General features: G+C 31.5%; 1 protein-coding gene and 1 long non-coding RNA gene across 5 annotated transcripts in view; one reads left to right on the plus strand and one right to left on the minus strand.

Moving 5' to 3' along the window:
* The window catches only part of LOC138943001 (uncharacterized), a 130,395-nt gene extending 124,740 nt beyond the window's left edge, over positions 1-5,655 (minus strand). Inside the window, exon 1 of the long non-coding RNA XR_011448406.1 lies at positions 5,630-5,655. This is a non-coding gene — a long non-coding RNA (uncharacterized lncRNA). The remainder of the gene's footprint in view (positions 1-5,629) is intronic.
* Positions 1-22,000, plus strand: part of Hr4 (Hormone receptor 4) — a 70,024-nt gene extending 48,024 nt beyond the window's left edge. For 3 of the 4 annotated variants that reach the window (XM_070313514.1, XM_070313513.1, XM_070313511.1), the window contains 9 exons: positions 606-1,188; positions 8,707-8,917; positions 9,341-9,691; positions 16,409-16,543; positions 16,903-17,166; positions 17,651-17,842; positions 17,952-17,976; positions 18,332-18,459; positions 20,111-22,000. In XM_070313514.1, coding sequence (XP_070169615.1) covers positions 606-1,188; positions 8,707-8,917; positions 9,341-9,691; positions 16,409-16,543; positions 16,903-17,166; positions 17,651-17,842; positions 17,952-17,976; positions 18,332-18,459; positions 20,111-20,191 — 1,970 coding nt within the window. In that variant the 3' untranslated portion in view covers positions 20,192-22,000. Of the gene's footprint in view, positions 1-605; positions 1,189-8,706; positions 8,918-9,340; positions 9,692-16,408; positions 16,544-16,902; positions 17,167-17,650; positions 17,844-17,951; positions 17,977-18,331; positions 18,460-20,110 lie in introns of all 4 variants that reach the window. The other variant, XM_070313512.1, reaches the window with a different exon arrangement.
* Positions 22,001-23,538: the final 1,538 nt, after the last annotated feature.

Consider the following 23,538-nt stretch of genomic DNA (forward strand, 5'->3'; position numbering starts at 1 on the left):
AATTTTCGATATAAGAAAATGTGCGCATCAAATTCAATTATTAATATTAAACGAAATTAATGTTAACAATTAATTGCACATATATATGTCCTCTGGAAATCCAAAAGACATCCAATATAATAGACAGGGCAGATATATCCTACAGACATCCAGGGATTATCCAGTGGACATTTATAGGACATTAATACTTATTATAATACTTAAGATTTCTAAATTATATTAAATAGCCGACACAACTAAAAATAATTATGTATGCATATTAAATTTTTATAAATATATTTATAATAATATCTTAAAACATCCTACAAATGTCCTGAACCGTCTTGGACATATTCAGGATGATCCTGAGGATGTTTTGTGCTGTCTGGGTAATAAGAGATATTAATGGATGACATATACTTCCAAGAGAATATGTATCGATTTTAAAAATAATTTCGATAAATTTTCTATAAAAAAGATTTAAATTTTGTCACGTAATGAGATCGATTGTAAATAATGGAATCGAGTAGTTAAATGCTATTTGCATTACGATGTACGTTTAAATGGCAAAATAAAATAAAATAAAAAAAAACGCATACAATCGATCCATCGATGATCCATTTTAGGTGAAGGTATGAAACCACCGGCGCAGAGAGCAGCGCCGGCACCACCGCGGCCCCCGCCCACAGTTTTAATGGGCGAAATCGGCGGCGTCCGTACAATGATATGGTCGGCGCCGCCGTTGGACCCGGTACCGCCACCGGCGGCATCCTGGACGGCCACAGCGGCAGCGGTCGCCTCGTGCTCCTCGTCGGAGGAGTCGGCCGCTCACCTGCTGTTGAATCTCGGCCAGGAGTCCAGGGGTAAACCACCCTCCTCCACCTCCACCGCGGTATCGTACTCGTCCGCTGCCGCCGCCGGGCCACCCCTCAACATGGAGAGGCTATGGGCCGGCGATTTGACGCAACTACCGGCCGCGCAACAAATGCAGGCGTTAAATCTTACGGCTTCCGGTTCCGCCGCGCAGCCGTGGGTGAGCAACGGCGGCACGATCGTAAAGTCCGAAGCAGCCTCGCAGTCCATATCGTTCGCGCCGCCGGCGCCTCCCTTACCACCCCAGGAACACGAGGAAGACGAGACGCCCATGATATGCATGATCTGCGAAGACAAGGCGACCGGCCTGCACTACGGCATTATCACGTGCGAAGGGTGAGTATTACGATAATATTACGATTAAATATCGTTAACCTTTTCCGCGATACGCGGATCAACGTATGTGATAAAATATTCCGCTACATATCTTGATATGTTATTAATATCCGAAATTCTTTTTATTAATTTTACAAAATTTTATTTTTATTTTCACCGTCCCTTTCTCGTTCATGCGAAGATATCATAATCCTACAATATTTTTTTATCACAATCGTTGAATCCGAAATTAATAATTTTATATGATTTTGAATTTATACATTTTCAAAAATATTTAATAACTAATTACATTTCACCAATTTTACATTGGAAAAAAGTATTTACAACTTTGATGTTTTGCATGTTAAATACATATTGACTACATGATGTTGAATGCAAAGTGTGATTCGAATTCGTTACAATCAATTAAAAATTAAAATAAAATTTTAAAAGGATCTGATTCCTTTGAAAATATAATTGACTTTAACGATCAATAATATCTGATTCGAATTTCATCGAATATCTTAAACTTTACAAATTATATAGTTATTTTTTTCTTAAATGTATTTTTATCACATATAATTATAATTATAAAATTCACGCAAAATATTTTGTAACTATTAACACAAACTGGACAAGCGGAAGAAATTTTAGATTAAATTCACAAATTAATAGAAACTTATGTAAATTCAAAAAGCAGCAATAATAAATTTATGGCAAACACTTTATTCGCAATGAATTTATTCCTGTAACAGCAGCGATCGATTCGCGCGTGCATTCTAATCGCTCTGATAATATTAATTGTAATTCGAATTTATATGTATTTACTCGACAAATGAACTTTTTGGATGGTACATTGTAGCTCAAAAAAGAATCGGCTGATTCGCTTTAATTAGATTTAATTATATTGAAACTATTAATATATATATATATATATATCAGGGTTGGGAAAGTTACTTTATAAAAGTAACTCGTTACCGTTACTCGTTACTAATTTTAAAAAGTAACTCGTTACCGTTACAGTTACTAAAAAGTAACGAGTCGTTACAATTTCCGTTACTTTTTTACAATACAAACTAATAAATTATTTTGCATAAGAAAAACTTTTAAAAAATTGTAAGCAAGATTTCATTCAAGGTTTATTACAAAATAAATGATTAAATTTTATCGAAATTCTTTATTAATTTTTAATAAAATTTGTTGCTCCATAGTATCATCATTTAAATGCCCTCTTTGTGGTGTTAATACAGAGCCACCGATGCTAAACATTTTTTTTTACAGATGCACTGCTTGGTAGAGCTATATTATATTTAATAAAAAGTTTTTTAAGTTTTGGATAGTCGTTTAACATTTCTATATTACAATTATTTGATTTTAAAAACCGTTGCAATTCTTCTTGTTCAGATTCATTTTGCACCGTTTTTTGCTCAAAAATGAAAAAATCATCGTGATCGTCAAATTTTCCAGCTTTTGAAGAATTTTCAGTTGATCGGATTCCCAATAAATCCTCCAAGTAATTTTCAGCACGTTTTCTTTTTTCTCCGGTTAATCAGTTTAACTTAAATTTTGGATGTAAACATGCTGCTATTATTAATTCTTCTGTTTCAAATATTGTACGAAATCTAAAATCAAATATAGTAAATTAAGCGACATTGTTTGTTTTATTGAAATTAATACTTTTGAATCAATAGTTTAAAATAAAATAATATTTTTCAATTAAATCCTTATTTAAAATTAAATAACATATGTATTAATCAAATTAATAAGTTACCTTTTATTTAAACCTTGCTGAATAGCTTCAACTAATGAATGGCAATCTATAAGGTCAGATTTATTGAGATTTTCTAATTTTCGTTGCAAGGTACTTAGAACTGGTAGTAAATGAGAGCTCTGCTTTTCCGAAAAGATAAAGCTCTCATTGGATATCGCGCGTCGCGTCATCGCACTGGTCTGCAAGAGCCATAAGTTGATCAATCACATTCAAGCATTTTTACAACATAATAAGAATGCTAATTGGTCGATTTGCTTACGGCTTTACGGTTAAGATAAAAATTTTATCACGCACAATAGCAAGAATATCTTAAATAAATCAAAAAATTTGAAAAAAGTAACGATAAAAGTAACTGTTAAATTCGTTACTCGTTACCGAAAAATGTAACGAAGTTACTTTTTCCGTTACAAATAAAATTTGTAACGCCATTACCGTTACAGTTACCGAAAAAAAGTAACTGTAACGGTAACGGCGTTACAAGTAACGCGTTACTTCCCAACCCTGATATATATAGATAGTAAGCATAGTGTGTTGTCGAAATCGTGTGGTTGGTTGATCGCAAATACGAGTAACCTGCGTCGACTTTCGATCTTTATCAATATTCGAGCAAGTACATCTAATTGCATTTTGCAGACAAGAAATGTCAAGTTTTGAGTAAACCAATCTCAGAGCGGATACTATCAGTTCATTTGTACAGAAAATTCGTACATGAGAGACAGTTTGTTTACGTGTGATCTATTGTTTTGTTACAATATTTATCTTCTTATATATATATATATATATATATATATACTTTAGTTTTATCCGTTTTATAAATAAACCTTAAATCATTTTAAAGATAACACACGTCGAAAAGCACTTTTTATCGAAAAGAAATTCTATATGTACTAAATAATGCTTTATATAATACGAGATTTGTATACTTGATAAATCAATCATTTGATTTATATTATATCGATATTTCAAAGCTAATTCTTCATGAAATAAAATAAAATATTAAATTCAGACAATTTTTAGATGTACTTTGAATAATTTTTAATAAATTAAGGAAATATTCCAATTGCTTGATGTCTTATTGATTAAAAAAAAAAAAAAAAAATCTTTAGAATTCTTCACAATTTGACAAATTTATTTTATATTTTTTTATATTCGATATTAGTTTATATTTTATGTTCTAGAAGTATTAACATGTGATTAAAAAACACTCTTGTAGATTTAATAAAAACTTATAATCTAAATTTCGGATTTTTATATATTTATTTTGAATTTTCATTAATAATAATAATTTGTATATATATTATTTCTATTTTTATATTAAAAAAAATAATTTGTCGAAATATGTTAGTTTATGTATACGAATATTTCATGGTATACGTAAATGAAATTAAATATTAACTGATAATGCTTGCTTCTTTCTCATAGCACACATTAACACAAGGTGTGAAGGATACTTGTTGCATTTACTTCGGATATTCTCCAAAGATTTCTCTCTCTCTCTCTCTCTCTCTCTCTCTCTCTCTCTCTCAAACAACACTTTTGATTAGTCTTTGAAATTACCACAAGGTATCGTTTCTCTCTCGTCCGTCCTTGTCTAACTTTGATTTCTCGAGCGTACAAGTAGATTAGACGAGAAAAGTCTGCGTCAAGTTTTTCCTTCACACCCACAATACTCGTAACTTGGAGTGAATGAATCCTTGATCCAACCTCGTCATTTCCGCTGCGCGTAAAAGTGTTTCTTAGGATAAACAATCTCTCCTCTAATATATCTACTTTATTTAAAGAAACTGAAAAATCATAAGAACAGATCCTCGGTGGAATTTAAAAGCAGTCTTTTACAAACGGAAAGTACAAATCATTTTTTTGTCAAATTTTTTGAATATCGACCAAATTTCCGAATCTGTCATCTTTTTATTCTTAAAAAGATTTGAGATTTATATAATTTTATTACGCGTAAATTATATTTCACTACATTTCTACTGATATAGAAAGATCATTTAATTCTTACGTTTTTAATCGAATCTTACAATTAGTTAAATGATTAAATATTTACCAAACGCTTTTTGTAATTTATTGATTTATCGATTGAATAATTATTTAATCAATTATTTTTTGATGTACATAATAACATATGTATCTGTTTCAATTCTCTATTCGAAAATATGCTTATACATATTTATATAAATATATAAATTACACATAATATATATAAAATAAAATATACCGTACTCTATTGTTTCTCTGAAAATACAAACCAAAGTTTAAACCAAGGAATGTGAATTATTTTTTATCAATAACTTGTATGCACATTAATACATTATAATAGATGTAAGAAAAAAAGATAATAAATTTATCTAATATACAATAAGAAAATTTGATTCATTTATGAATTAAAAATAAGGTTCGATTTTCTGCCTATTACGTCTAAATTTTTCACATTCTTTTTTAAATATTTCAGCGGAATTAATTTTTTTAAAATCTTTTATATATTATTTACATTAATTGAGAGAGAGAAAGATAGCAAGGCAAAAGAGAATTTGCGAAGTCTAAGAAAGAATAGTTTTGTTATTTTATATTAATCAAATTTCATATTACGCTTCAAAAAAAAAAAAAAAATATATATATATATATATATATATATATATATATATATATATATATATATATATTATAAAAGAATTCAAACAGACTCACCTGTGAATCACAGACATCTCACGACGAGACTCTCTCAACAACGGTCATCCCTCTCAATTAATCCATTAATCCATTAGTCGAGCCTTCGATGCTTCTCGATGTTTCTTGATATTTAATAATGCTAAACGAATAACGCTAAACATGCTGAATGATGCGTCCCATACAGCACCGCAAGATTGCAACAACATTGCAACAACATTTTTCTGCAAGATTGCAACATTGCAGAAACATTGCGAAATGTTGCTGCAACGTTGTTATGATATTACAGCAACAGTAAAATGTCCGCCTACAGAAATATTGCAATATAATATTGTAGCAACATAGCAATATAATATATATGCAATAATGCTTTATATATATTGTATTTATCGACATAATATTCTTAACATGTAAAAAAAAATAATAAGAAATTAGGAATATAAGACTCAGCATCTAGTGTGTATATAGATTTTCTGTATTATAATAATAACGAAATTATAAAATGTAAATTTTTGGTTACACACTCGACTTCCTTCAGTGACAGAGAGTATCTAAGAGAAATAAGAAAAAACTCAATTTGCAATTGTGTAAATTTGCAATCTCTTTGTATCCGAAATATTCAGATATCCGGATGCAAAAAGATTCTGGTGGATTTAGGCATACAATGAGTTTTTTCACATCTCTCTCGTCTTTATATAATCTCAAAATTTATTTATTAAAATCTGAAGTATCTTGCATATTGGAAAATTATTATCAAATTTTTGATTTTATATAAGAATGGAAACTATTAAAAGAATTCTTAGTCCAATGTCTGAATCCCCCGTGTTGGGGTCATATCATACAACTTAAACTAATAAAAATAGTTATTATATCTTTAATCTTATTAGCCACTTTTTGTAAACTTTATATAATCACCGTGACTAAAAATTAAATGCGGAATAGATAGCGCAACATGCGCCGCATAGCGGTAAACTAATGAACTAGCGACTATTGAATACTTTTCTTGTAATATTTTCGTAATGTTGCTGTAACATTGCTGAAGTTATATTGTAAAATAATGTCTTTGCAATATTTCTGCAACATTAAACTGCAATATGCAATTTTGCAATGTTGCAGCAATGTTGTTGCAAGCTTTACTGTTATATGGGGTCACTCATGTCAATGTTCCAACGAATGCAGAACAATATCGAGTATCAACAAACGCGTGTAATCGCGATCGAACCGATTACTTGATACACGATCGCCGGACAAATCATTCGACACTCCCGACATTCGATCACATTCGCGAGAATCCGTTACGTGTGCATTCGTAGAACACCTTCGAAGGGCGCCTATAATAATAATTTCTATGACGGGACGCGGTCGATATCGATCATAGATACGCGTTCACTAGCGCGATCTAGTAGGAAAATTGAAAACGATCGTACTGTAAATTCAATTTTTTTGGCGCGCAATGGATTTAAAACTTCGAGAAGACATCGTCGTCAATCATGGCGGATACGCTGGCGTTACGCGAATATTTTAGACGAACGTAATCGACCGATCTATCTCGATCAATCCCTTTCGACGATCTCGATTATGCTCCTCGCTAATCCGGATGCTAAATAACACTCACGATGCTCGTCGAACGACGCGAGGTACGTAATATTCTTCCGAACGGTGGATCACTGGACGTCGGTCCGATCGAAACGCGAACGACGATCGCGAATATCGATAAATGCGTCGCGATCGTCGATCAAGTTGACATACTAACGATCGTACGATTCGTTAAATTCGACACTCCCGACACTCTTTGTACGCGAAATACGCCGGGATGGGCGAGACGACGCGGGAACGGGAAGTGGTAGCGACTCGACCTTCCACCAACGACGCGCGACACGAACTGTGACCAGTACTTCAGAAATTTGGTCATGTGACCGCTCCTCGCGGTTTACTTCACGCGACCTGAGAATATTCCCTAGAGAAGCGCGATGTCTTAAGATATCTTTGCATACTGACGCTTAATGCTTGTTTTTAGTGTCAAAAAACATCATGCGATCAAAAATAACGAATTAATATTTTTATTTTTAATCAGGTGAAGTCCTCTACCTCTGAAATTGAACGTCAATATAAAGTGAAACATCTTTATTTAATAGAGAATTCGAACGAATTATGGTAGTGTGCACTGGCGCATACTAGGTTATCGTTCACAGTTTTTTGTGTGTTCTATGATTGATACTGAAAATTTATTCCAGAAAAGTGAGATGGCATATATATATATATATAATGTACGGATTAATTGATTTTTGATCATAAAAATTTATCGAGATATGTGTTTACGCGTATTCTTGTTCGAATTTATTTTTTTATTTGCCGCTCAGAAATTATTGTAACTCATTGTCAATAAGAATTATATATCTCTTTTTATCCTTTATTTATGGTCATATGAATAGATTTTTATCTCGCCAATAGACCAAAGAAGAAAAAGCAATTAGTGCACATTAGGTGCATTTAATTGAATTTGCTATTAATGAGAATATTGTATAAAAAAATAGATTGATTATATATATATATATATATGGAAGAGTTGATTACACGCATATACACACTTGATTTTTTTTCTGCTCGATATTCATTTTTGGCAAGTTTTAAAACACGCAGGAGAAACTCTTAATTTTTCAACATAAAAATCGATAAATATACGAATGCAGCATTTCTTAAAAATGTTATTCTTTTAGATCTTTTTACTTGATATTATCTCGCATTTCTGATAAATAAAAATGTTTCTTTTTTCATATAATTTTTTATCTTGTTTATTTTTTATAATGTTTGATTATTGTGTTATAATTATCTTTAGAAATGGAATTTTCAGTAACACAAAAAAATTACAAGTTTTATAATGTATATTTGTTCTATATATTGAGGAGAGAGAGAGAGAGAGAGAGAGAGAGAGAGAGAGAAAAAAAAACGATTTATTTTTATTATTTTATAAAAAAGATTTTCCTTTCGAGATTCTAGATAAATAAATTATTATTGATTGAATGTTATATATACATATAGATAATTAATATAGAATATACCTAGATAAAATTAAAGAGTTTAATCAATTTGATTAATAGATGCAAAGGCTTTTTCAAGAGAACGGTACAAAATAGGCGAGTTTATACATGCGTGGCAGAGGGCGGCTGCGAAATCACGAAAGCACAGAGGAACAGATGTCAATATTGCCGATTTAAAAAGTGCATCGAACAGGGTATGGTTTTGCAAGCGGTTCGAGAAGATCGGATGCCTGGAGGAAGGAATTCTGGTGCGGTGTACAATCTTTATAAGGTATGCACTGATCTCAGTTTTTAACAACAAGAACGCTACTCTCTCTATGTAAATTACTTGAAAATTTCTGTTTTTTATGTCCCGTAAACAATGCTATATTTATAAATTTTTTTAGATAAAAAAAATGTTGATCAATGATTATCTATTAACGTTTTAATTATTGTTAATTTTTTCGCCAATATAATATTAATTTTTATATTTTGTTGCTGACATTTTTCTTTATCCAAATGTAGCAGAAAATTATTAATACGAGAGTAAAAAAATGAAAATCTTACTCATTTATCTCTTTTTATTTAATCGATTTATCTTTACATTAAAATATCCCCCAAATTATATTTCCCTTAGCGTCGTTATTCATTATTTTATTGCAAGAGGTAAATTGATGAGAATCGGTTATTAAAAAGGATTGCCTGTTGCTTATAGGTGAAATACAAAAAGCACAAGAAGAGCAACAAAGCGGGTGGTGGCATGAGCGGCGGTAATGTCGGTGGTGTAAACGGCTCGGGATCCCTGGGCGGCACCAAGGGCGCCATGGGTTCGACGATGCTGGACAAGCACATGGCCGCGGCAGCAGCAGCTCATCACAGCCAGCAGCAGCAGCAGCAGCAGCAGCAGCATGCTCAACTGGGCGGCAGTTTTCTTCATCATCACAAAATCTCGTCAGGCGACCCGCTCAGTTCGCCGCCTACCCCAAGTCACCCGAGCCACCCCGCGCACTCGGGCCACCTCGTCAACGGGACGATCCTGAAGACGGCACTCACCAATCCTTCCGAAGTGAGTATTCTTCGGCTTTATCATTTTAAAATTAACGAATTTTGAAGTTTATCAAAGTGAAATTGTATTGTTAATACATAGATCATTTCGATGATCATCAATGATTAGCGATGATGAATCGGCTAAATCGGAAGAAGAATTAATCTTACGAATATGTAATTTTTATGTAATATGAGATTTTTCGTCGCATAAAAATTTCATATAGAAAATTTCTTTTAATATTTAATATTAAATATCATTTCATGGAAAGTTGTTTATTCTGAACCGCATATATTGTATACAGGATGTCCCATTTTGAAGGACCCACTCAAATATCTCAGAAACACTGCGTTAAATCGAAAAATGTTTCAAACAAAAGTTGTGTGGCTTCAAGGGGGCCATAAGATGGTGACAATGATTTGACCTTGGAAAATCATTTGAAGGTCATGTGAAGGTCAACTTTAAAATCTTAAATGGAAACCCCCATTTTTTATTTAGTATTCTTGTAGCCGACATCGAGAGAGCTTTCCAAAACACTATAATAAAGTATTTCTTTATTAAGTACTTTTTGAGTTATTTTATATTTTAATCTGACATATTTTGATATAAAAAATAAAATATTTCGTAAAATATTCAGTTTTCGATAATTTTACCGTAATACTTCTATGTACAGAATAATAAGACAAATTAATTAGTGCCAAGAAAGACAAATAATTGTTTAAAAAAATACTTAAGTAAATAATTTTCTTAAAAACAATTTTTTTTTTATACTAATTGATTTGTCTCATTATTCTGTACATAGAAGTATTACGGTAAGATTATCGAAAACTAAATATTTTACGAGATATTTAATTTTTTATATCAAAATATGTCAGATTAAAATATAAAATAACTCAAAAAGTACTTAATAAAAAAATACTTTATTATAGTGTTTTGGAAAGCTCTCGATGTCAGCTACAAGAATACTAAATAAAAAATGGGGGTTTCTATTTAAGATTTTAAAGTTAACCTTCACATGATCTTCAAATGATTTTCCAAGGTCAAATCATTGTCACCATCTTATGGCCCCCTTAAAGTCACACAACTTTTGTTTGAAACATTTTTCGATTTAACGCAGTATTTCTGAGATATTTGAGTGGGTCCTTTAAAATGGGACACCTTGTATATATTGGTGCCGATATGTCGATATTCTAACAAAGAAAAAGTGAGATTGATCAAAGAATCTGTTATTAGAATTAGAACCATAAATGTTCTCTCACGATTTTATGCAGAATTTCTAAACATTTCTCATGATATATCTAAATAAAAATTCATTCAACGCACTCGCTCCAAATGATTTATCGCTGAATCTGAACGTGTGAATTCGCCTTGAGCGGGAGAGAAAGATTCGCCAGAGCGGATCGCACGATTCTTCTCGCCTGCTTCTGCGTGTCTCGCAAAATAGAGTTGTCAGAGAACTAGTTTCATTGCGACATGATGTGTGCATCGCGTGTCATAACTTTTACTTGTTTCCCCTAATTATTCGAGCATTACGCAAGATATATTCGTCGTCAGCGACATAATGCAGATTAATCTCGATCGCTAGATGTGTATCACTTATTATCAGTGATGTGCGTGAAATACATGCGAAAACTTTCTAAAAATTGCTTTGATCGCACGATTATTCGAGCTGAAAGTCTGCTATTAATTCGTATGACAAGCGAGAAGTTTTTACATTGTCTTTTATCGTTGGCACGATCGATGTATAGGTCAATATTCTCGCGGCTTCGATTCAAGTATCATGCTTGCTTGCCCATCGTAATTTACGTGATTTATACGGCATAGTTGTAGTTAAAAATTGAGCATGGTTCAACAAAAGTCGACTCCTCGGCCACGAATAGAGGAAGCCGGAGCTTTGAGATGAGAATGTCCTGCAGGCATCCTCGCTTTCACTTTCGAAGCAGCTGCGATGCAAGATCGCTCGAAAATCGTCCCGATGATGATCTTTCGCGTTCTTCTTTCAATCTAATAATGTCTTAAATTTTCCTATACACTATCATTTACTTTTTTCGATTGGTTTAACGTCTCTCTTTTATAATTTTTGATTATTCAGCATTAAAAAAATTATTTTTGTCAACTGTGCCTTAAATCTTGTATTAAGATAAAGTCTACTTAAAGTCAAATAAGTTTGATTCTTTTATACTTATCTATTTGGCTATATTTTTCTTTGTCTATTTGCAAAATTGATTAGTTCGGATATTTTCAGAGATATTCTATTCTCATGGATTAAACTTGTATGATCGAAACATGCGTTGTATGATGCTTTCGATTAATACTTACAATCCGCATTCGGCATCGATATCCTTAAGTGGGAAAATACAGATCGAATCATTACGATGAAATCAGAATTGCATCATCGATGTCTACGAATCTATGACGGCAAAGAACCTGTTACGATCACGTAGAAATCTTAGATCAATCATCGCGGAGCGTGCAGTACTTTACATAGCGCACTTTCAGAAACGATATAATGATACATTGTACGCGGTACTTGCCAATTAAATGATTACGAACTTACTGATCTTACGCTTAGTAACGAACTAGAAAATATGTAGTTAATATCAGGGTTGGAAAGTAACGCGTTACTTGTAACGCCGTTACCGTTACAGTTACTTTTTTTCGATAACTGTAACGGTAATGGCGTTACAAATTTTATTTGTAACGGAAAAAGTAACTTCGTTACATTTTTCGGTAACGAGTAACGAATTTAACAGTTACTTTTATCGTTACTTTTTTCAAATTTTTTGATTTATTTAAGATATTATTCTTGCTATTGTGCGTGATAAAATTTTTATCTTAACCGTAAAGCCGTAAGCAAATCGACCAATTAGCATTCTTATTAAGTTGTAAAAATGCTTGAATGTGATTGATCAACTTATGGCTCTTGCAGACCAGTGCGATGACGCGACGCGCGATATCCAATGAGAGCTTTATCTTTTCGGAAAAGCAGAGCTCTCAATTTACTACCAGTTCTAAGTACCTTGCAACGAAAATTAGAAAATCTCAATAAATCTGACCTTATAGATTGCCATTGATTAGTTGAAGCTATTCAGCAAGGTTTAAATAAAAGGTAACTTATTAATTTGATTAATACATATGTTATTTAATTTTAAATAAGGATTTAATTGAAAAATATTATTTTATTTTAAACTATTGATTCAAAAGTATTAATTTCAATAAAACAAACAATGTCGCTTAATTTACTATATTTGATTTTAGATTTCGTACAATATTTGAAACTGAAGAATTAATAATAGCAGCATGTTTACATCCAAAATTTAAGTTAAACTGATTAACCGGAGAAAAAAGAAAACGTGCTGAAAATTACTTGGAGGATTTATTGGGAATCCGATCAACTGAAAATTCTTCAAAAGCTGGAAAATTTGACGATCACGATGATTTTTTCATTTTTGAGCAAAAAACGGTGCAAAATGAATCTGAACAAGAAGAATTGCAACGGTTTTTAAAATCAAATAATTGTAATATAGAAATGTTAAACGACTATCCAAAACTTAAAAAATTTTTTATTAAATATAATATAGCTCTACCAAGCAGTGCATCTGTAAAAAAAAATGTTTAGCATCGGTGGCTCTGTATTAACACCACAAAGAGGGCATTTAAATGATGATACTATGGAGCAACAAATTTTATTAAAAATTAATAAAGAATTTCGATAAAATTTAATCATTTATTTTGTAATAAACCTTGAATGAAATCTTGCTTACAATTTTTTAAAAGTTTTTCTTATGCAAAATAATTTATTAGTTTGTATTGTAAAAAAGTAACGGAAATTGTAACGACTCGTTACTTTTTAGTAACTGTAACGATAACGAGTTACTTTTTAAAATTGGTAACGAGTAACGGTAACGAGTTACTTTTTAGAAAAAATAACGGTAACGGTAACGAGTTACTTTTATAAAGTAACTTTCCCAACCCTGGTTAATATAATAAAAATCTAATAGAATTTGTGTGTGTGTGTGTATTATTGTAATTGCAGAATAAAATATACGAAAATTCAAAGATCATTTATCAGTGAACGATTATTCACGGTCATTGATCGGTTTTATTTTGTCTCGCATAAACTTTTGATAGAAATTCTTCCAAAATGACAAGGACATATATGTATATTCTGCATGAAGAATTTAGGATATTTTAATGCGATTGTCGAACAATTAGCGGAATTACGCGGATGCAAGTCGCAAATTTGGCTTGTATGTCAATTCGTTTCTTTCGCATCGATTCTGGAATGAATGAACCTCCCCGTCACAATTTCACTTTCTTACGACTCAATTTGCGCAAGCCGCAAGGTTTTCCATATTATGAAAGCTGATAGATAGAATGAACGAAAATCGACCGATTGTCGTCGATCTCGTTGTGTGGCACAATTTTTTATCTTTGTCTACATTTTTGTACATAATACGAAACGTTTATACATATATCTTGCAAAATTATATATATATCTTCGCGAAATATTGTTTCTGTATATTTCTATATTTTTTCAAGTGGAACGTTCGCGAAATTAATTGAAAAATTATGCACGTCCGATTAGATGAGCAAACGAAAGTACTGCCGCGCTCAATGGCCCGGTAGAGGCCATTGCCAAAAGTGAAACCGGTGCCATTAAAACTGAATAAATATTGACTGTTGCGGTGCTCCATTAAAAAGAGGTTAGGTCACTTTCGAGCCGCGGTCGAATCATCATATATGCGAGATGCACAACGAAACAGTCGCATACATCTTCAAAGTAGGAATTTCGTGAAAGATAAAAAGTCGCGATTGCTTTCATCGAGAAGAGAAATATAATATATTTAACTTTTTCGGCCATGAAAAGAACGTAGAAATAATTTACTCGGTTAGTCGGGATTTTAATTTCAATATAAATTATGCATCATGGAGATTAATATTTATTTTTACCATCAGAAAATAAATTCCGTAAACAAATTTCTCTATGAAATTGTTTTTATTTGTGTAAAAATTTTTGTACGTATAAAATATTCTATATAAATATATTTTTTAGACAGAATTATTTTCTTTATATTTAATTATATTTTAATTATATACTTTCTTTAGACATAATTAATTACTTTAATATTTAACATTGTATGTATTATATATTTTATATACATTATAAGAGTACATAAATATATATAAATGAACAAATTAAAAAATACTTGTATTACTTACATATATTTGTTACTAAATGTAGTATCTCTATCTTAACAGAAATATAAATAATCTTTTTATAACTATTATATGTTTACTAAGATATGTGATATAATTTATACACTGAAAGTGAAATGACATTAAAATTAACCATCATATATTTTTACTATTAAATATCTTGCAAAAATGTCAATGCTCACAGATACATCAAGCGCGTAATCTCAAGAAATTTTTTGATATAATTACGGGGAAATAATATATGCTTAATATCTTCCACGAGTATTTAAATATTACAACTTTGCTAACAATTGCTATTAAAATAATTCTAAACAGAATTATAATTTACGCACAGCGTATTCCTATAAAATCGCTGCACATAGTGCAAGTACATTAATAAGCGACAGTTGCAGCGAGCGTCATCACCAGATACCAACAATGTCAGATCAGTGATGCCAGAATTGAGACGCGAGCAACATGACTCCGTAGTGGAGGGGATACTCACACAAGCGTAAACCGTGTGCATGTAATGCGCAGAGCGCTCTGCGCATTACATGCACACGGTTTACGCTTGTGTGAGTATCCCCTCCACTACGGAGTCATGTTGCTCGCGTCTCAATTCTGGCATCGCTGTGTCAGATACCCCTTCATTATAACGCGCGAAGTATCGTTAACGTTAAACGTCGTTCATCATCGTCTCTGCGAACGATACATTGGCGACGAAGACAGGGACAATAGAAAATCAGCGGCAGCCGGTGCCAAGGACGGGCAGTTCCCCGGCGGTTTCGTAACTCGTGAAAGTTTGCATGAGGGACAGTGACCTCACCCTTCCTCCGCCTCTCACGTTTCCTTTCCTCCAACACCTTCTTGATATCCCCTCCTTCATCTCCCCCGCATCACTCCCGTTTCTTCCTCATGTTGAGCCTTCAACTGCGAATGCATCCCACGGTTCTCCACGAACTGGTCGTTTATGCATGGATCTTCAAGATATCCGACAAAGCGACCAGCTTTCCCCGAAGTCAACTGAGTTGGTGGACTCTCTCTCTCTCTCTCTTTTCTCTTTATCACGCCCTCGTGCACTTCGCGCCCGACCCCGAAGAAGTGTTTCGGGGTCCGAAAGGTCAGTGAAAGGCTGAGTCTATACCGGCTGGATTGACACGCGCGGCCGCCGAACTCGGATTGTAATATGAATAATGCTTTAGGAATCGTAATTATCGTTTGAATCTCGTCGAGATCATTTTTTTTTTGCACTGTGAAAAACTTTAAGGTCACGTAGACACGACCGAAAATCTTTGATGTCACATTATAATATGATTGATTAGTATTAAAAATATTGAAAGCAATATTGACATATAGCATATCTAAAAATGGTATGATATATAGAATTTCCGATAATATGTGATTTTAATCAACGATCTATACGAGCGTTAAAACATATAGAACAAGAATATGGAGCAGTTTGAGAGTTATATATATATATATATAAGCAATATATGTATTTTTTATATATTAATAATGCGAATGATATATGTATTCAAGGTGGTGCATTTACGGCAAAGGTTAGACAATGCGGTAAGCAGTTCGAGGGATCGAGTCTTTCCTTTGGATGCGACCCTAAATATGATCCAAACCCTTATAGATTGCGACGAGTTCCAAGATATCGCCACATTGAGAGTACGTGAACATCATTACATTCTTTTACTTTAGTAAAATGTACAGAATTTTTCGATTCTAAAACGACAACGTATAAATATTAATATAAATTTTCCTACGAAAGAATATTTCTCGTATATATGTACATATACATACATACATATATAATATGCAAATGTAATTAATAAGCGCTATTTAATTATTTTAATTTATTTCTTTAAACAATAGCAACTAATGAGAATGATGAGATATTTTTTAAATTGATTTTTTTATTGAAATATTCTTTAATTATAAAGATAAAAGTGCATAAAATATTGTGATAATTTCTTAAACAAAACATCGCGCTTCAAGATTATACATAAACATCTTCCGTATTATAGAACTTGGACGACCTGCTGGACCATAATTCAGATTTAAGTGAGAAGCTGTGTCAGATAGGAGACAGCATAGTGTACAAGTTGGTGCAGTGGACCAAAAGGTTACCGTTTTACCTTGAGCTACCAGTCGAAGTTCATACGAGGTTGCTCACCCACAAATGGCATGAACTTCTTGTGCTGACTACTTCTGCTTATCAAGCGATGCACGGTCAGCATGGGTTAACTAACGTTGGTACTGATGGGACGGGAGCAGATTTTATGCAAGAAGTAATTATTTTTGTAATAATTTATACGTATTATAAGCATAATGTAAATATTTTCATCTTGTAACATACATATATTTTCTAGAAGTTATAGCACAATAGTTTTATAGTCTTTTATATGTAGACCTTACGAAACAAACTTAAAATTTTTCTCACGCGTATTTAGATTTTCAACTTAATTTTTAATAAGAATTTCATAAAAGAATCTCAGCCATTTATTTCTACACAACAATATTAAGTTTCGTTGAATAGTGTAATATAATGTAATATTTCGATAAATGCTCCTTAATATCATAGATTTCTTCGCATTGATAAATATATATATATATATATATATATATATATATATATATATAATTTTAATAACATTATTAATTTATGAATATGTTTCAATTTTACATATATTTTTAACAATGCACTAATATATATTATTTGTGGAATAAACGACGAATATATTTAAGTTTGTTTTTAATTTTTCATAATTTCAGGTAACGAACAACATGTATACGTTGCAAACGTGTCTAACCAGCATGATGGGTCGGCCGATAACCATGGACCAATTGCGGCAAGACGTAGGGCTCATGGTAGAAAAAATTACGTACGTTACGCTAATGTTCAGGCGGGTGAGGCTACGGATGGAGGAATATGTCTGTCTAAAAGTAATCACTATGCTCTCACAAGGTAGGTATTTCATTGACGTGTGTCGGTTCGCGTCTTTATGTATTTTTTAACTTCCTCAATTATATAATACAAATAATATATAATAATAAAAATGTGTATCTTCTTCCCGATGCTACAATTGGAGATGCGAAACGTAAGTTTAAAATATTTTCTAGAAGCGTCTTCGCATACGCATGCATAGAATATAGAATATTTTTATTTTTAGAAAAAATCTGAAAAAAATTTTATTCTATAGAAAAGTATTTATGTATATATGTATGTATATATATATATATATATATATATATATATAAATTCTTTTAAATAAATTATTATTGTTTGATATATATAATCTAATTTATAAAAAAAATGAAAATAAAGAGAGTCAAAGAATAAAAAAATTCCACAAATAACATTTATAATAAATTTAATGCCTCAAATTTCTTAAATATATCAGATATCAGAATCTTCGCATGTTTTACCTGATCTCTCCTGATCTGTCCCCTTAGCACGAGGAAATAACTCGGACTTAGACCACATACAAGATCGATACATGAGCTGTTTGCGAAGTTTTGTGGAGCACAGCGCACCCCAGCAGCCAAGTCGGTTTCACGATCTTCTCGTTAGGTTGCCTGAAGTAAGTTCAAAACAAATATGTCAAACATATTAGTTGCTTTCCATTTGCACTCAACTGACCCAGACAGCACAAGGATGTCCTTAGGACGTCCAAAGGGCATTCAAGACATATATGTAGGATACCCTCAGGATATTCCATTGTAATCCTCAGATCTCCTCTGGATGTCCCGAGGAAGAGTAAATGATAGCCGTATATTAACCTCTGGAGAATCCAGGGAGATCCTGTGAAACATACTAAGGATTTTTATAGGATATGTTAGGGATATTTTTCGTATATTTCAAGGAGCAAATTTTAAAATTTAAATATGAATTAAAATTATGTTTTGTTATTTACTGCCAATATTAAAAATCTAATATTAAAAATAGCTCACCGTTCTTTAATATTTGAGGCTTTCATGCTGTACATGTACATGAATATTTTAGGTTTGGCTCCCGGGTTTAAGTTGTGTAATATTTTCTAAACAATCCAATATCTGAATTCTCCATGTTGGGATTGCATCAGAAATTGAATTGATAGAAAATAATTACATTTGTAATTTCCTGTCAGTTGCTCTTTGCAAGCTTTATATAATTCTCATGACCAAATCTCAAAGACGAGTTCGCGTGTCGCATAGCGGTAAACAAACGAACTAGCGGTTGAATACTATTGTTTATAAAGTTTTTGGAATGTTGCGAACAGTAACATTTCTCATGAAATATTAAATAAATAATAATTTTGGATATATGAAAATGTGCGCATCAAATTCAATTATTAATAGTAAACGAAATTAATGTTAACAATTAATTGCACGTGTATATGTCCTCTGGAAATCCAAAAGACATCCAATATAATAGATAAGGCAGATATATCCTACAGACATCCAGGAGTTATCCACTGGACATTTATAGGACATTAATACTTATTAAAATACTTAAGATTTCTAAATTATATTAAATAACCGACACAACTAAAAATAATTATGTATGCATATTAAATTTTTATAAATATATTTATAATAATATCTTAAAATATCCTACAAATGTCCTGAACCGTCCTGGACATATTCAGGATGATCCTGAGGATGTTTTGTGCTGTCTGGGGAGTCACTCAGTTATGTGAGTATTTCATACTCAGACAATGACGTCATTGACCTGCTTATTTTGGTAACAAAGCTATCACATAATAATATAGATTCATAACCTCACTTTTAATGTGAGTCTATTAGACTCACTGAAGCACACGGTCTCGATCGTGTGCAGAAACCACGTAAGAACTCAGTTGAATCTCACTTGCTAGCATCAAAAGGAACATGCATTCAACTGAGTAATGACGTCACAAGTGAGAATTATCTGAGTTTTGATATAAATGGAAAGCAACTATTATATTCATAAATGTTCAAAACAAATGATTGATAAAATTTTTTAATTAAAATTAAATAAATTAATCAAATATTATTTGTTATATAAAAATTTAAATAAAAATTAGACAATAAAATTGAATTTAACTTAAATTATTTAATTAAGTGTAAAAATATTTATTATTCAAAATTAATTCTAATATCGTAATCTTGATTTAAATTGTTTTTATTTATATATGCATAGAGAGAACGTAATAATATCATAAAATGATAAATTACCTTTTAAATAAAATCCATCTCTTTGCTAAATTACAGGTACAATCGGCAGCGGCTTTACTACTCGAGAGTAAAATGTTTTACGTTCCTTTCCTATTGAACTCAGCAATTCAAAGATAGTAAATAAACAAAATGACGCTAAATGAAGCTGAATACCTATATATATATATACTATACATATGTTATAAATATATACACACAAAAGTAAAAGAACCGAACAAACAGACAACAAGCAACAAACGAATAGAAAAACAGAAAGAAAAGAGTCCAACGAGAAAAATAGGGGATTCGAACCGAATGGGGAAAGGCTTTGTTTGTGAATGTATAATAAATATATATATATAAAAGTATATATATACATATAAATAATATAAATGTGTGTGTTCGTTGCGTTGTACAAATGAAGGAGGACGAATAAGGAGAAGAGATCGTTCAAACGAAATGGAACGATAAGAACAGTGGACGATAGAAAGTAATTACGTCGAAAGCGAAAAAGAGAGGGAGAGTTTAAATAAAATATTAAAGAAAAAATATAAGAATTAGAGAGAGAGCGAGAGAGGGAGAGAAAGGGAGGGAGAGAAAGAAAGCGCGCCACCTCGAGATGGGTAAATCAATCGAGGAGGGAACTGAACTTTTTTATCGAAACTAAAAGACTATAATATAATATATTTCTGTACGCAAACACGTACCGCGCAACTACGTCATTGTGTGTTCACATTGCATAATCTGATCGATAAAATAAGACTCTCGTTACGTACCGCTCACCGTAGGCCACCTACTATCATCACTATTACTATTGCTACTATTACCGCCACTTTCTACTACTGCTCTCGAAGCTAAAAGAAAGAAGAAAAAAAAACAGCAGCAGACACCATGAAATGACTGAATGAAGGATCATCAATAGTTTGGATCGATCGACTGGCCGATGACGACGCATTATTGTCATCAAAAGCTCGACGTAAAATCATCGAATTACAATCGAAACGTATTAACACACGTTCCCATACATATACACACACACACACACACATATATACATTTTCTAAATACCTCGCCACGATGTATCGATGTGATCTTCTCCTCGCAATTGTCTCTCGCCATCAACGTGCGTAAAGAAAGGATGTGATACTACAATTACTTTCTTCTCCCGTTATCATTGTACCTGCACATCGTCGACAGGAATACGTTATAAATCTTCAGAAATAGAAACATAACAAGTGTAACTTTTCACATTCATCGAAAATAGAATTGTTTTCGGTGCGAAACACAACCGTGTAATATCAAAAGATCAGAGCGAAAAGTGGAAAGATTCACTGATTAATGTTCAAATAACGTAACCGCGAGAAGAGGAGAGAACCACAAGGAAACGGAACTATACGCAAGAACCTCGTATATTCGGTGTCTCACATCCGTACTACACATGCATCCAGATACGAGTATTTATTAATACGTATGTATACCACAATCGTCAATTTCGAGTCATCATCATCTTCGTCGTTGTCGTCGTCGTCATCGTCACTGTCGTCGTCGTCGCCACCATTCAACAGTCCAAAGCATGGTCCAAGCGCGCAACACAAAAGACTCTCTTTACTCTATTATAGTATTGGTTCGTTCATTTACATTTTTTAAGAGACTTTTACACGCGCATTAATCATTAATTCTAGGGTTTTCCGCTTGCGTCGCGCGTTCTTCGGACGATTTCCGATCTTCCATTTACAATTTTTAAAGGCCGTTTGTTTTCTATACTTATTGTATTATCACTTGTAAGGTAAAGTGATTTTCATAAATGAGGTTAAATCTTTTAATTAACATTTGTAGGAATAATTCGCAAATTAACGAAATTTTATATAATTTGCAACATTGGCTGACTAGTATATATTACTAATAAATAAGAATATAATTTTAAACAGGAAAAGTAAAAACATAATAAGTATCACCATTGAATTATAAAAAAATGTTTATGAAAAAAGATTTGTCATTTTTCAGATATTACATTTGATTATAATTATTGTAAAAGTGGAATTTTTAAATTATTTAGTGGTTAAATTTTCTAGTCTTATTGTTAGTAATTTTATACTTTTTTATTCACAAATATTTTTAGCGTTTCTGATGGAAATTATGATAAAATCATAATGAAATAGTACTGAATAACATACTGAAATCTTAATCATTTAATCCCTTTTTGTTGCCACTTTATTAAAATTTCAATACAAATTCGGAAAAATTTATTAAAAATCGATTTTATTGAACTAATTTTAATAAAATTGTATTTATTTAGAAAATTTTGTGAAAGCCCATTCACAATACAAGATTGCAGATAGCTTAATGTAATTAAATAATAATAATAATAATAATAATAATATATATATATATATATATATATATATATATGGATAATTAAATTTAAATAAGTTAATTTATCGAATTCATCAACAATTTTATTTATTAGAAATTAGATTTTACAACCTAATCCTAAGACAATAAACGGATGATTTTCATTTATTCGGACATTTATCTGCCCAATTTCTGGACAATCAATTCATATCAATAATTTTCATTAATATTTATATTATGTTAATATTTCAATAAGCTTCAATTAAATAATCTTTGAAAATATAACAAAATTTTTAGTAAAATTCTGCAAATTTTAAAACCAAAAGTAATATTTTGCAAGTTTATCGTTAATTTTCCAAAATATTCATTAGTTTTCTCTAAAATTAGTAACAGTATTTAATCATATTTTATTATGAAAATTCTAGTTTATATTGAAATAGATTCAGTAATTATTTAGTCATTTTCATACATTTCAGACATTTTCGATAAATTTATTATAGTATCGACAAATTTTTTTTTTTGTATAATAAGATATACGATAAATTTTTTATTTAAGTATATATTATTTCGATAATTCTCTTTATTTAAACTGTTTCGATAATTTTTTATTTGAGAGATCTTTTATTTGTATTCTCGATAAGTTTTTTTATTTTCTAACTTTTGCGCGATAGATGAAACACTATATGGCATTTTTTCTTTGCATTTCCATTCTTATTAAATTACTATAAAAGTGTAAAAAAAAAAAAAAAAAATGGAGAATTGAATCGTTCGCAGCACGCGCGTCGTTCATTTATTCGATAATCGCGACTAAAGTATGAAGAGCGAAGAGCTCTCTTATATTATTCCTCGCTGAAATGATATTTTCATAGTATTACGACGAAAAAGAAATAAAGAAGCGCAACGTGTACATATAGAAACATTACATGAGCATTCATATCTCTTTGTCGCGAGGAAATTTCGCTAAATTTTTTTTCCATGTTATTATCAAATAGCTATAAAAAATTATTTAAAAAATCGCTCTCTCTTTTTTTTTTTTATGATATTCAAATAGCATATGTATATACATATATATACAATCTATAAGCAAGTATACATATATGTGTCCAGATGGACTAATTGTGATAATCGATCGC

The sequence above is a fragment of the Polyergus mexicanus genome, unplaced genomic scaffold (genome assembly GCF_030449975.1).
Source record: "Polyergus mexicanus isolate NDT 795.1 unplaced genomic scaffold, iyPolMexi1.0 SCAF_24, whole genome shotgun sequence".
Classification (NCBI taxonomy): domain Eukaryota; kingdom Metazoa; phylum Arthropoda; class Insecta; order Hymenoptera; family Formicidae; genus Polyergus; species Polyergus mexicanus.